This window comes from Amphiprion ocellaris, chromosome 7 (genome assembly GCF_022539595.1).
Source record: "Amphiprion ocellaris isolate individual 3 ecotype Okinawa chromosome 7, ASM2253959v1, whole genome shotgun sequence".
Lineage (NCBI taxonomy): Eukaryota > Metazoa > Chordata > Actinopteri > Pomacentridae > Amphiprion > Amphiprion ocellaris.
The window spans coordinates 27,507,218-27,522,453 of record NC_072772.1 but is presented as its reverse complement, the minus strand read 5'-3'; the positions used below and the strand labels follow the sequence as shown (position 1 = coordinate 27,522,453).

The window sequence follows — 15,236 nt, the reverse complement described above, 5'->3', positions numbered from 1 at the left end:
CATGCATCACATGCTGCATGCTACAGTGCAGGCTGTGTTTCCTGTTAGATTGGGGTGTACTGAAGTGTTACTGAACGACCGCTGAGCTGCTGGAATCGCTGGAGGACCACTGGAGAAACGATTATCCAGACGCCGGCGGGCTGCTGGCTGCTCCCACTGGTAAAGCAATCACTGTGTTATTTGGGAGAGAATGAATTACTGAATATTTTGAGATCCGACTGCTTAATCCCCAGATGAATGGCTCAGGGCACTAACAGAGACTATAGCACCGTTTGTGTCTTGCACCTGTATTATCTGTCGTTTATTGTCCACTATTTGTCATTCCATGTTTTTTTTAATGTATCTGGATGGATTTAGAGACAGACACATAACTTGTTTTGTTCGTCTCTATAGTGGCAGCAGAAAAGTATTGCGCTTTTCTTTTGGTTTTTCTTTGTTGGTGATCCAACCCTGTGCCTTCACACAACTCCTGTGGCCATGTTGGATTTGTTGTGGACCTGACCAAAGCTCAGCACTCAGCAGTGCCATCCAAGCACAGGTTTCTGCAGAACACAGAAGTGGGCCAAAAAAATAATATCAGAAATCACAATAGGTAAGCACAGTTAAAAAAAAAAAAAAAGGCTGCATAGGATATGAGAAATTCTGTACAAAGGGGTGTATTCTAGCAATATGAATCAGTTGGAAAGGCTGCACCCCTGCAGGGATTTCTGTCATCTCTCTCAAACCTTGATACCAGGTTCAAGACGAAGCTTGCACCAGCTCCTTTTATCTCGCCTGAGATTGGTGATTAGATTGAAGAGCCCAGCAGAGGAGACACGAGTCGTCTCCTCCACACCAAAGAGGAAAAGCAATGTTCCACAAGACTACACATTCATTACTCAAAATAAATCTCCATTAAACAAATGCCATATGCATAATTAGGCTGTAGGAATAATTATAATTGTGATTAGTTTCTCCATGGGCCGACCTATGTAAATTGTGATTGACACCCGGCAAATACGAACTGCATAAATCTGGCTTCAGAGATACATGGACACACACGGCATCACAATACCATGCAGCAGAATACAGATGCAACAAAGGGATTTAGGGCATGAGTGGCTGTAAACATGCCACCACCGCACATTCATAATCCAGGCTTTATAATATACAACCGCTGTGTGTGTTGTGTTAAGAATACATAGTTAAAGAAAGCACTACATTCCCGTCAGCTGCAGACACTGTTGTTGTAGTAATAATATGATAAATAAACATGTTAACGCATTTATTACTAATGCTTGCAAAGACAGAAACTCCACTTCTGCTGTCTCTTGATATGTTCTTGGAACTGTTTCTGTTTCATGTATACTTTTTGGGGAGCAGTTTCCCAGTATGACACACTTCAATATTAAATACCTGATTAGAATTGCTGTGTAGTGTAGTTTTGGGACAGACAACAATCTAAAGCCGTGCTTGCAGCTCTCAGAAGCTGCACTTTGGCACATCAGTGCTTTGAGATAAATGCTAAACATGCTGCTCTCAATTACAAAACACCCTGTTGTTTACCACCTTAATTCTGGCTGTTAGCATATGTGCATCTGCTAATTAGCACCAGCTTATTATAAATTATCCTGAGAGACACAAATGTGGAAATATCAAACCAATCCATCCGAAAGCTGTTGTGGCATTCCGCAAAAAAAGCACAAATGTCAACCTCATGGTGGAGCAAAAAGGAAAATTAAAGGTCCAATGTGTCAGATTTGGGGGAATCTATTGGAAGAAATGAAGTATAATTTATAATTATATTTCAACGGGGTATGACAGGGATGGCTCGTCCAATTATGCAGATGAAGCGGTGCTTAATTTTTTTTTGAAAGATAAAGAGACGCAACAAACTACAAATATGGATACAAACTGCATGTTTATTAAATTAATCCCATCCCATCCCTGCTCATCCCATCAACAGTAGTGAGAGCTGTAATGTATTGTTTATCAGGACTTCTATCTTTTATGTTTTATTTCATCAGATGTACACACAGTACTGTCTAGTCTGTGTACATGTTGCTATGGTGTTTGTATGAGTAGTTGTTTTGACTGATATTACTCACAAGGTCTGACCTGACAACAAAGGTTGTCCTGGAGCCGTGCTTCTTTCTCTTCCTATTTGTTGTTCTATAACACAGTATACTTGAGTAACTTCATTCCTACCACTGACTGTTAAGGTAAATGCAATGCAGTGTAAGAATCACTGTCCACCATGTGCACAGCCATGTTTCTACAGTGGCCCAGAATGGCCAAACCTAACATTGACTTTCGAGAGCAATTTGTAGCAGCTGCTGATGATTCTCCTCCACACTTTGAAGGGAATGCTGAGGTGAAGGGTAGTGATTGGCTATAATCTGCAACCTCATGTCATGACTAAATGCAACTAAAGCTTACAAACTAATTTTCAAATTAAGATTGACAAAAAATGTTCATCAATTTTACTGAACAGGTGAAAAATTGGACTTGTTTACGGTGCTAGATAGAAAGTCAGGGGATCGCTAATGTCTCTTGGCCTCTTTTTTGGGCATCATGGTTATCTGCACCAAATTGTCATGTGGTCCATTATATAGTTAAGAGATGCAGATAGGCATTGAATTACATGAACAACCTCTACTCTTTTTCTCTGCAGTGAGAGAACAGGTGGCTCTGTTATGCTTTGGAGGTTATTTTTTGCTGGTATGGTTTGGATTCTCTTCCACTTAGATGGCAGGGTCCCTATAAATCAGTACAAACCTGTTCTGTGTTCAAATTAAAGGGGTCTTTTTCCTGGATGACAGTGCCTCCATCCATTGGGCACAAGGGCTTGGTGAGCGTGAGAATGATTTCAACCAACTGGAAAAACCTATGGGAGAATTTAAACTGGCATGTTAGTGTTCTCCAGTAGAGTTCAAGAGACTTCAAGAATCAGTGCCAGGGAGAAGTGAAGCTGTTCTGGCAGGACCTGGCAGTCTAACACCACACTAAGACTTTTAATGTTGTTTTCTGTGATATTCAGTCTGTATTTCAATCTGCACCAAAGTGGTAGAACAAAAACATCTGAACAGCCTTACAAGGACATCTTATCACACTCACAACAACTAAGGTTATATTTAAATGGCAGAAAACAGACAAAAAACTATAATTACATGTGTTGACAGTAATAAATACAACCTGTGAATTGCTCTCTCAAACCTTGGGAGATGTAAATAATTTCACATTTGATGGTATAATTGCCGCAAGCTGTATTTGCCTGAAAGGATTAATTAAATGTTCCATAGGCTATAAATCAGTTTAAACTAACACTGAACAATATAACCTTCATAGAAGTGGGATTTTATTGCAGGAGTCTGAATTAGACTATTAGTGTTTGCTGCATACCTGATAAACTGTAGATATGAGCTGCACGGTGTCAAGATATGGTAAAAATAAAACCACACACACACTGACCAAGTACTTTTGTGTGAATCTGAGCAATATTTGCAGTGTATTACACAAGAAGTAATTTTTATTCTAAGACACACCATTGAAATGTTTAACACAGTGCAGCAGTACAGAGAACACAGCAGACTTTAATCTATACACACCAGAGTCAATCAGTCAACCATCACTCCGGTCACTTCAATGGGAAATGATTACAGTCGGGGCCTTGATCTGTCAGACTGCTGCAGGATTCTGCTGGCAGGGCAGTGAAGATATTTGTGTGGCGATGGCAGAGCCTATTATTACCAGTCTGCGGCTGCTGTGGCTTCCACTTGATGTGCACCTTTCATCTCCAAAGCCATCTCTTAGGGAAACAATAAGCAGCCCAGCCCATCCTTTTGAACTCACCAGGTGGGGGCAGCAGTGCTGATATGACCTGAACAGGTGACTCCATTAAGGAGGAGGATCCTTTGTTAATGCACTGGCGGCTGCTCTGTCAATACATAACGGTAAAACCAGTGTCATCAGCTTCATTATAAATTCAAAAGGGTCAGACAGGTTGCATGTGGCTTCTTCTACATTTTAATGGAAAAATCTGGGATGACAGACAAAGGAATAGATAGAAAATGAAAATAATTCAATGCTCCCACAACCAAAAACCAAGGGAGACATTTTCAGGCTGTAGGATCAAGGCCTATCCTTTGGAAACCAATCTTCCCAGAAAAATCACCATATTAAAGACCACGAGACAAACAGTTATGATATGTTCACATTTATTGTGCAGTGACTTTTATATACATACATTTTATACACCTAATTTACATGAACAGAAATAAATTAATCTGCTAATGTTTTTTTTTTTTTTTTATAACTCATCTGGCTTTAGTGTTGCCACTGACTGGACACAGCAATCTTTGAAGGAGAGAAAGCACAATAATTCCAAGTGACACATGAGTGACAAGGCAGTAATATGAGTCAGTGTAGTCTAGTTTTCATTAGTGTGATAACTTACACATCTAAAGAAGCAGTTGGTGAGAGTTTTAGTGCCATGCCTGGAGTGAACAAAGTTTGCAGCTATACATTTTACGATGTTTCAAACATAATTTAGCACTGTTCTTGTGGTTTCAGCTTTCAGTGATACAGAAATAACTTCAAAAAGACACAACCTTGAGGAAGTGATAAAACTAATGCTTAATTTCTAAGCAATTCAATGAGTGAGATGATGAAGTATTTTAAAATGGCCTTTTCTTAGACCAACGATGTGCATTGGTATGCACCACGGTGTTTAGAAATCAATATTTCATAAAATATATCTATTATTATTCATTAAAAGCAACTTTTTCATCAATGATTTTAACTCTAGATTCCTGTCTTAAATTACTACTTGATTATTTGAATGATACATTTGATGTAAAACAGATTCCAGTTTTATCTGAGGTCAGGTAGCCTGAGGGTGCTTAATAATTAGCTACTAATGACTCAGACAACATGGCCAAATAAATGCCCTGCAGAGATCAAAGTTACCAAAACATCTTACAAACTGCATCTTCAATATTAGAGATGACTATTACTATTGTGCTACATACAGTATTGATCACTGATAGACACACAAAGATAAAATACAACTTGGCTAATTAGTGTGTTCTTTATAAAAACTAAATCTAACGAGCTAATGTGAAAATCATCTTAATTGTGTACATTGTTGTGTGCGGAAACAATAAAAAAAAAACAACTGGAGCGGCCGGGGCCCACACACACACGTCAAAACGTGGCAGAGGAAAAAATAAAAATGTAAACCACTGGAGACATCATCTCTAGGTTTCCCATTTACACAAACTGTAAATACAGACATTGATCTGCTCTCATCTTTTCAGTCTGAAGGAACTGACAGGAAGTCTAACTTTCTACTGCTAGCTTATGATAAACACTGACACTAACTAGAGTGACATGCCTATGTAACACGAAACAACACATCACCTCCAGCCTCCTCTTACCGTACAGAAACACAGAGAAAGAATTTACAGGATACATTGATGGCTCTTACACACTACACTGCTGCAAGCAGCAATAACTCTAAGCTATCAAAACATGCAGCTTGTGGTGAGTTTCTACAGTACTATTCAGTAGTTGTTGGTGGTAAATGGCTGTGAGAAAACCCAGAGTTTGTATTTTTTATTACTATTATATCTATCACAAGATAATGATTTTCAACATGGCTCTGTTGTTCCATTAGCCTCACATCCAATCTACACAGACTCTCTCATTAAAGTGAACAAATAATCGCATGGCAGCCATCGCATCACCACACCACACTGGAACATCTGATTATTGCACACTAGCACTGAACTTGCAAATGTTCATGCAGAATGAATGAGAAACACACTACACTCAAATCAGTGGTTGCTCACTATGTGACAGATGACCGTACAGTTCTTTGGAAGACTAAAATACATTGTTTGGGGGAGTTGGGGACATAACTACGTGGCACACTACTGAGACGCCTACAGCGCTTGTATTACAACCTAAAGTGGCAGAGAGAGGTGCAGCGATGTTTTAGAAAATCAGTACTGGGATGCTTGACACCGAGTGACAACGACTGGGTTACAGTACGTTCTTGAGACAGTAGAAAAGGAGGAGTGTTAGAGATGATAATTGCACTGAGGAGGACAAGGGGATGAGAGCATTTCTGTGAGGGGAGTCAATCAATCAAATTTTAGCTTCTGCATGTAAAATATATTACATCCATATCCAACATTCATAGCATTGTTTCTGTTAAAACACAAAAATAGTAAAGACTCACAGAAGGAATCCCAGCAAAGAAAACATTTGATGCCAGGGGTTCATCTGTTTGGAGATGAGAGTTTAAAATTCTTGTATAAAGTAAAAGCCATAAAAAGAGATAAATGCAATCTTTTCAGACACGCATTTTCCCCACAAACTACTCCACACACTAATGACTAGACAAGTGAAACGGTCGTAAGGCGAAACTGTGGCAGAAGGATGAGAGGTGGAGGATAAGTGAGAGTGAGAAGGGGCTGCTGTGATGGACCTTGTGTTTAATGGATCATCTTCGCTCCAACTCAAGGGGATTGAGAACCTGACCTGTAGCTCTTAAAGCTGCCCAGCAGACTCTGCACCCCTTTCTTGACCCGTCGAGCCACCGAGTCAGCAGGAGGAGTGGGCAGGCAGGAGGCTAGACTGGGCGGGCGTGCATCCAGACATTTCTGGTAACGAAGCTACAAAAAGAAAACACACACAGAGAATAAATGGTACTTTAGAGACACTAGACTCAACACTGGGTTCTGCATGTAAACAATCAAATCAGCTTCGACTGTGGGACACAAATAAAGGAAGTCTTGGCAGGATTACACAAACACAAACTCATGTCTCAAGTATCTTCTTCCGCTACTGAAGCTCTGTCTATCCATCTTTTTAACTTTTATCACATGTTTCTGTTTCTATGACTCACCATGCAGGCAGCCTGCACAGCCTCACTCAGACTGGCAGCATTCGGTTCGCACCAAAACATGTGGCAGGTAAAGTCTCGGGGACCCTCCGCCATGATGAAAGCGAACGTATGGACGTCCTTCCCCACACCCATGAAAGAGAGGAAACGGACCCTGCACTCTGATAGCACCTCCTCATCCTGGAAGTAGAAACATAAACAGTCAAACAAAACAATGCTGGAAGCAACAAAACATGTATGAAAACTCTATTAGAATAAATCTATGAGGGGGTTCTAGTGCTGTCATGCAACATGTGTACTTTTGAGAATTAAAACTCAAGTAAAACGTCACTGGGAAGACAAAAAAGCAGCACGCTAAGGTCATATCAAACTAGATTTCATTTTTCATTGTTAAACCTACACAGTCAATGTTGAGTAATATGAACAGTCAACAGTGAAATTAACCAGACTTCACACTAAAACCGCTGACATCCCTGTAGGGTTGCAGCTAATAATTATTGTCATCTGTTGACTATCAATTAGTTGTTTGTACAGTAAAAAAAAATCTAATCAGTGTTTCCCAAAGTCCAATGATGTCCTAAAATGTCTTGTTTTCTCACAATATTCTGTATACTGTCACAGAAGAGTAAAGAAATCAGGAAATATTCAAATTCAATAAGCAGAAATCAGTCACTGTACACTTTAATTCATAAAAAATGACTAAAACTGATGATTATTCGATTACCAAAATTGTTCGTTTAGCCCTTTATTTATTTAACCGTTCCTTTTAATTTACTGTACCGTCTTGTTATGCTGAGTTTGTTTTCCATTACCTGTCTTGAAAGGATCGTGAGGGTGGCTGGTGCGACATTCACAGAGACGGGAGTCCAGTCATTCTTATCTTTGCCGTTAATTGCTGCCTCTAGTGCATCATTGATTACATCCATGCCTGGCAAACACACAAAGAAAATACGATCCAATGCATTAATTACACAACTGCAACAGCGAATCATAATAACAATGAGGATGTATTTACATAAACAATTACATATTTTCAAGGTGTTCTCTTACCAACTGGCCTTGCCACTGGCTCACAACCAAGGTAATAAACACGGAAGCGCTGAAAGAGCTCATTCTTTGGAGCAGGAAACTCTGTTAAGAAAGGAAGAAATATTTTGTGGTCTGTTTTCACAATTAAATGTATGAGGACATTTAAAGTGTCTAGTTTCTGCTTTACCTTCGACAGGGATGAGTCCAGGTTTACCTGGGTCAGAGTTGAGCCTGCTCACCCCTGGTTTGATCGCCTTTCTCTCCATCATTATCTGAAGTGAAATCAGTTGAAGAAAATGCATGAATTTCAAGACAGAAATCCACGGCTGAACATGAACCAAGACGCCAAACAGAATTTTTAAAAAGAGCAAAATTAAATCCAAGTTGGGCTGACCTTTGAGCACATCTCATGTAAGCTGGTGGCGATGTTCTTGGCAGGTGAGTCACAGCGGAAAACATGACACTTCAGAACTTGGGTCAGGTTGTCTCGAGCCACATAAGCAAAATCCCTGCAGGTGGAATCAGATGGAAAAGGTCACATTCACATATTGAGCCACTTGTACGGCTTAAATGTGTGAGCCAGATTGAATAAATATATGCTAATGCGCACATAAAGTGCACTTATATTCTACTCCAAATAGCAGCAGCACAAAACAATGACTTTAAGGATCGTAAAGTCATTAATGTATACCTTTCCCTGTTCATGATGGAAAACGCAGCATGAAAGGAAAAAAACACAATTGTTAGGAGTCAGACAGGCAGGAGGCAGAAGCCGTTAGTAATCTGTCGGCTGTAATCTGTGTCTGCAATGTGAATAACAATCCAGCAGAGGGCAGCAGCGTGCAATAAAAAGTCTACACACAATATACCTTAAAGAACTCTGAGTTAGTCATGAATGAGTCATAGCGGTAGGAGGCTGTACATTCATTTAAAAGGGAACCAACCACAGAACACAGATTCTACAGGATGACGGATGATCATTAAAAATGGGAAAAGGGGATGATTGTCCTTGTATAAGTCACAAGGATATCTAATAAACATTCACTCAAGCTAAAATTTATTTCACTGGAAGAGAGAACTAACAATAATGCACCTTTTATAGCAAAGACCTTGACAGTTCAGATCATTTTAAAAAAACAGTTTGAGATGTTTATTCCTAATTTAAGTGAACTCACTGGAAATATGCTTTCACGCAGCACTGCACCAATTAATAAATGTGAGCAAAAATGTGAATACAAATTTTTCCTCCATTGCAAACTAAAAATAAATGCTTCAGGATTTTAGACTACAAAATTCATGGTCGCATATTAAATATGGCAGGCCATAGATCATTTAAAGTCTTTCTGAAGCAAGCTTTGTGTGAAGCATCAAGACAGTAGATAAATAAATCGTGTGTATCTTTGGATACTGACCTGCCGTTGTCTCTGCCAACACCCCAAACACGGATGCTGCCAATTGGCTGAGCATGAAGCAGAGTCTGACCCAGCGGGTCGATCAAGTTCATAGTGTCATTCTCCAGCACCATCAGCATGTCTTTACCCTGTTGTGACAAACACGCTTTCAGCTTAAAAACATTTTGCCCGTCAGAGAAATTTGTGGGCTTAAAATAAGTTACTTAAGCATGCATAGTACACAATTTAACTTTTACTTGAAGTATTCTTTTCCGATAACAATCTAGCCAATGAAAACTCTAAAAATATATTAAGAGATCTATAACTTTCAACCAAAACAGATTAATAGTGGTTGGCACTAACCACCAAATACATCAATGTGTTGCTGTATTGCATAGTCAAATGCATCTACATTAAAGCAGCATTTTGGAAAGGGTCATTAAAGTGTCCATGTGAGTAAATAAAAGTCTCTCACCTCTCCCCAGATGCCAGCAGTGTCATGAAGGTTGTGTTTGTGATAAGAGAGCTGCCTGATGCAGTTGTTGACAGCAACACTGCTCTTGCCAGGTGCCATGTCCTCCTCAGACATCTCGACCCAGCCCAGGGAACGCACTGCAAAACACTGACCGTACAAATGTGCAGAAAATTAATACAAAACAGGACAGCACAGGGAAGGTGTCAAACAACAGTCAGGAAAGATGTTCAACTGGCATTTAATGCTGCTGCTTTTCCCTTTTGTACAGTCATATAATCATGTTACTAATTCCTGTGCTAAAACAAAATGTTTGCAAATATGCAAATACAGAAAATAAGAATTTAAATAAAAAACCTTTTAAAAATCTATAAGGTATCAAAAATACCAGCAGCAACACATTTATCGACACATCCAACTTGGAAATAATAGTTATTCCACTCCACACAAAAGAATAGTTAAGAACTAGCATGCCGTACATTACACATCATTAAAAAGCTAAATGTTTCAGAGAAGTTTTCGGCCACAATGTTACATCCACAGATCAGTTCTGAAGCAGTAACAATGTTCCTTAAATTAATCTGAGACTTTAATTTTCTCTAAACATGGTGGAAAAATCCAGGATGAAGTACATATATTTACCTTAGTTTCTAAATCTGTGCAGAGTGGAGCAAGTTTCTCTTCTTCCTCAGACTGGGAGCAATTGTAACTATAAGGACAAAAAAAGCAAGAGTTAATGACAGACAAGAGAAATAAAGATCACAAAATAGGTGATAATATACTGAATACCAACTAATCCGAAAGATGTAACACCACTTACTTCAGGTTGATAGATGCATAGCGCAGAGTTGCTCCTTCGAACTCCTTCAGACTTTGATCAGATGCAACCTCTCCTTCCTCCTGAAGACACACATCAGAATTAGTGGACAAATTTCTCATCAAATCACTGCATTTACGTGCACATTGATCAATTCTACCACTTTAAAATATTGACCAGAAATTTAGCAAATGTGTTCAAAGGATATTTAAAAGCTATTTTTGTTGAGTGTAAAATTTGAGAAAGCCGTGTAGCACTCTAGCGATGACTTACCTTCCACAGTTCCCCTTCACCAACACCTTCATCTGTGCTGGAAAGCTGAGTCCAAGATTCCTGTAAAATATAACACAATCTACTGTTAAAGTAATTTTCAAATATCAGGGTCTCCAGCAAAACAAAATGTCCCAGTAGATCTCACCTCAGGCTCCTCACAGGGGGTAGTTTCCAGGGACATGGTGGAGGACATCATGGAGTCGCCAACTTTACCCAGAGGTGACGGAGGCTCCCACTGGGTGGTGCCTGTGGGGATGTGCCAGTAGTACGTGCCTGATGTGTCCCGCACTCTCATCCATCCTGAGGGCAAATCTGTGTCGGTCTCGAAAGCACTGGAGTCCCAAAAGGACTCTAAAAGGCAGTGAGCAAAGGGGTAAACCATGAGATGGAAATTTAAATGGCAAGTTGAAAAAGAATTTAAAAGGCTCCTACAGAAAGAGGCAAGAGGACATACGGACAAAACTAAATTCTGTAAAATGTGTATAGATGCTGTTAACAGAGAAACTGTGGATTCCTAAGACTTATAAGGAACGTTGTCTAATTATAACATAATCTGGATAAACACAGGAATAAAGCCTCACTGGGTTATCAATTTAATCACAGTTTTTGTGATCAAGTCTTTTGATGCTTGTATATTTAGTGTTTTGAATGTTCCTTTTATCAGCTTGCTACTATACTGTTTAAATTTTAGCGTATTACGGAGACACCTAGATTAAAATACATTATACTTTGCTGTACACAGCATGTTACTGTGTGACCTGCAACAATGCATTGCTTAACTGATTAGCTATTAAACTGTCAACCACTGAGATAATCGGTGAGTAGGCTTAAGTAATCTTTCTTAAAAAAAAAAACAACAAAAAAACAGAAAACCTCTGATTACAACTTTTAACATCTGAATATCTTCTAGTGTCTTTTGACGGTAAACTGAGTTGTTGCGGGAAATACTGCAATATTTTCCCCATTTTTAATATTTTATAGACCGACCACGAATCGGTTAATCAAGAAAATATGTGACAGGGTAACCGACAAAAATATTCCTTGGCTGCAACCCTCGTACTATTATAACATTACTGAACATGATATCAAGAGCATTTTTTTTTGTTTTGAAAGCATGTTGTTGCCTGTGCAAGCTGTAACATCCAGCTGCAACAAATAAAACCGTCATAATAAATGTGTGGTCTATACATCAACTTCTTGTACTTCTAGTCACCTCTGTTGCCGTTGGGAGAGCTGTCGGCGGTGTTGTCATGAGACAGTGCAGGCCAGCTGGGCTCTTCATCGCTTGGTGTCCCATTCATGTTGGAGAAGAGGAGGCAAGCATTCCTCCCAACAACGCTGCCCTCTCTCTGGGACTCCACATTACTCTGCTGTTCTGCCACTTTTTCTCCTCTGGTGTCACCTGATGTCTCCTCATCTTCAGACTTATTTCCCTTCTCTTTATCATCTTCTTCTCTCTCTTTATCTTTCTCTTCTGTGGACTCCAGAGTGTCGATGAGGAGTGGCTCATTAAGGATGTTCTTGGACTCCTCCTGACTTAGACCAGGGGTCATTGCTATTTTGGGAGACTTGTTCTGCTCCTCGTTTCCCTGTTGTTCTTCCTGAGTGGTGTTCTGGTGCGGGAAGTCTTCCTTGTTTCCATTCTGGTTGATATTGCAGTTGTGGTCCTGGTCCTGTTGGTTCTCGGCTACCTTCCGCAGCTGGTTCTGGCCTTCCTTCAGCCACTTGGCATTGTTGCCAGTGGACTCCTGGTCGCACCAGTGGCTGCCGTCATTCAGCTTGTTCTTCAGCTCTTCATCTTGCTTTTGTTTGTTCACAACATATGTCATATCTTCATCATCATGACCACCCATGGTAACTTCCCATGTAACTGCTCTGACGGAGAGAGGAGCACAGATTTATGAGCGATACCGTTAGCATGCTAGCTAGCAGGCTAGCGATTAATAACAGTGATTTAATCGAGCGTTTCTCATCACATTTCGAGAAAATGTTTTATACCCGCTGGCTACTAACACATTACGATATGTTACATTTGTCACAAGTGCTAATAAATGTTAAAGCTGGGTTTTGCGTAAAGAATTTAGCATCACTTCAATGTAGAGAATGAAGTCTGTTTCTTGTTCGTATATTCCGGGTTGGCATCACTGCCTTTACTTTAACGGTTGGTTTCAGTGGGTGAAAACGAAACGTACTTCAGCTGTTTCACCTACCATTTGCCAACACGACCTTTTCTGTTTAGATTATGAGCTCAACGCAGAGTAAGTTATACACAAAAAACATTATTTTTGATTCTATCACATGTCTGTTAACTAAAATCTAGATCTCAAGTAAGCTGCGTGCTGAAACAACGATATTTATCAAATGCCACCGCCGCAGCTGGGAATAACGGGCACCATCCGCCATCACAGCCGTCATCTTGGCTAGGCTAATGCTAGCTTCTATGGCTAGCTAGCTAGCTTCCAAACAGGAAAACCAAAGCGAGTGCGGTAACACTGAGTTATCGGGCTTATGTTAAAAATGTCCACTTACCAGCTCCACAAAGCCCCCTTGTTGTCGAAATACGGCGAAGTCAGCGAGCTAACTACATATTTCCACAGATCGTGAGGGCTCGCCTGGTTTCTAGGTGGTGTTTTCTGTCAGTGGGCTCGGCTGGTGATGGAGGGCGAACCTGCGTCACGGATGATCGTCACAGCCGGAGCCCACTGCTGCCACTCAGGAGCAGCAGCAGAGCAGCCCGGTGGAACAAATCCTCCTTCAAAAGCTCTATTTGGACATATCGATCCGGTACTGCGTGTTTACAGCTCCTCAAGACTAAAGTAATCATTCGTAGCTTCCGTACCAACAGCAGTGTTACTTCAAGACAGAGGCGCTGTTAGGACCTTAAATGTTCATAAATGTTCAGATTTCAACCTGATAACTTCACTTTTTCTAAAGTTATTTCAGAGTAAATGCAATATAAAATGTGAGACAGTATTCTCTCTGCAAACGCAGGTCATAATCCAATTGATTATTCTCAAACTGTGTCTCTGATTTTGTAAGGAAGTGGTCAATGGTTTAAAAAACAAAATATAAATTCAAATATTTTAAAGGAAAAGGGGCAAAATTTTGAAAAAAATATTATTAGAGTAGTTGCTAATAACTGGACTACTTTTATATCATAAGGCAGCCTAACATAAAACAAAGTATTATTAAAAAAGACTCCATATATAGTGTACACTTTTCAGTCCTAAAGTGAGTAACTTCTGCAAATTGTGTGAAAATGTGCAACAATTCAATTTAAAGTGCAGTTGAATAGAAGCATAACCTTGTATGAAGGGAAAATACACAAACATAGCACTTAAGTAAATGCACATTTTACTTCTGCCCTTTATATTGACTATATATTAATAATATTTATTAATGATCTAAAAGTTAACAATACATGGTGCCCTTTTAATGTGTAATGTGTTTATTTGTATTTAAAATGTGACACACTATTATATCCTCAAAGTAAGGTCATCCAACTTTCTAATCCACATTAATATCAGTTACATATCACATAAACTGAGTCTTGGAATTAGTAAGGATGGGGTCAATTCTTGAAAAACAAATGCAAAAAATTTAAATGAAAAGGAGCAAAAACTTGAAAAACTATTATCAGAATAGTAAATGGCTCAACTCTACTTTTATATATGTAGGTGGTTAAATCTGAAACAAAATATCATTATTAAAACATCATATGTATTGTAAACTTACAGATAATTAAGGAAAAGTGTAATATTTCTATCTAACATGCAGTGGCATAGAAGTATAAAGTTGTATGAGAAAATACTCAGTCACAGCACTTGTGTAAATGCACTTTTTACATCTGCCCTCTACAAACACCATAATTTAATCATGATGTTTATTAATGATTAATTTTACATTTATAAGTGCAGACGGCTGACAAACTTTGGCTGGTGACTTTTTAGAAAGCATTGTTTAATAAATGAACTTAAATGTGTGTAATAATGAATATCTAAATTTTTAAGTAAGGAACTATTTACAACCTGGCAGCCTAATAGTTGTTAGTATTGGTTTAGCCAGATCTACAAAGCATTTATCATCTTCTTTGTAAAGACTGACTTTCAGAAAGTGGCACCTAATTATTTTACCACAAGCTGGATTTTAAGATTAAATCATTTATAAGTCCGAATGTATCAAAAGTCGCTCTCAAATTAAATTCTTTCTCATTGTTAAGGAATGTAAACTAAGTTTTAAATATATTTTTATATACACGAAATATTATGCCAAAGTTATAAAACTATGCCAGCTAGGACTAGAAAAATATTTTAGCATGGACAAAAAAGTTCAGCTGTTTGGATATTTGAACCACAAACACTATAT

At 39.0% G+C, this 15,236-nt stretch overlaps 1 protein-coding gene across 2 annotated transcripts; it reads right to left on the bottom strand.

Annotated features, from left to right (window-relative positions):
* Positions 1-4,179: 4,179 nt before the first annotated feature.
* apbb1 (amyloid beta (A4) precursor protein-binding, family B, member 1 (Fe65)) lies at positions 4,180-13,562 on the bottom strand. 2 transcript variants are annotated; one of them, XM_055012337.1, is made up of 14 exons: positions 13,401-13,562; positions 12,085-12,741; positions 11,017-11,222; positions 10,872-10,931; positions 10,602-10,681; positions 10,424-10,490; positions 9,785-9,931; positions 9,331-9,458; positions 8,313-8,427; positions 8,106-8,190; positions 7,940-8,020; positions 7,702-7,817; positions 6,893-7,069; positions 4,180-6,659 (listed from the first exon to the last, which is right to left on the bottom strand). In XM_055012337.1, the coding sequence occupies exons 2-14, from the start codon at positions 12,722-12,724 to the stop codon at positions 6,504-6,506; spliced, it is 2,058 nt and encodes a 685-aa protein (XP_054868312.1). In that variant the 5' UTR covers positions 12,725-12,741; positions 13,401-13,562; the 3' UTR covers positions 4,180-6,503. The 2 variants fall into 2 exon arrangements, with proteins under 2 accessions (XP_054868312.1, XP_023125023.1); XM_023269255.3 differs by having other exon boundaries at positions 12,085-12,746; positions 13,401-13,561.
* Positions 13,563-15,236: the final 1,674 nt, after the last annotated feature.

Excerpts from the sequence above, each read along its gene's own strand:
- apbb1 (XM_055012337.1), bottom strand. The coding sequence starts at position 12,724 with ATGGGTGGTCATGATGATGAAGATATGACATATGTTGTGAACAAACAA. Across the intron at positions 7,070-7,701 it reads TCACGATCCTTTCAAGACAG|GATGAGGAGGTGCTATCAGA; the intron begins GTAATGGAAAAC and ends TTCTACTTCCAG. Across the intron at positions 6,660-6,892 it reads CTGTGCAGGCTGCCTGCATG|CTTCGTTACCAGAAATGTCT; the intron begins GTGAGTCATAGA and ends TTCTTTTTGTAG.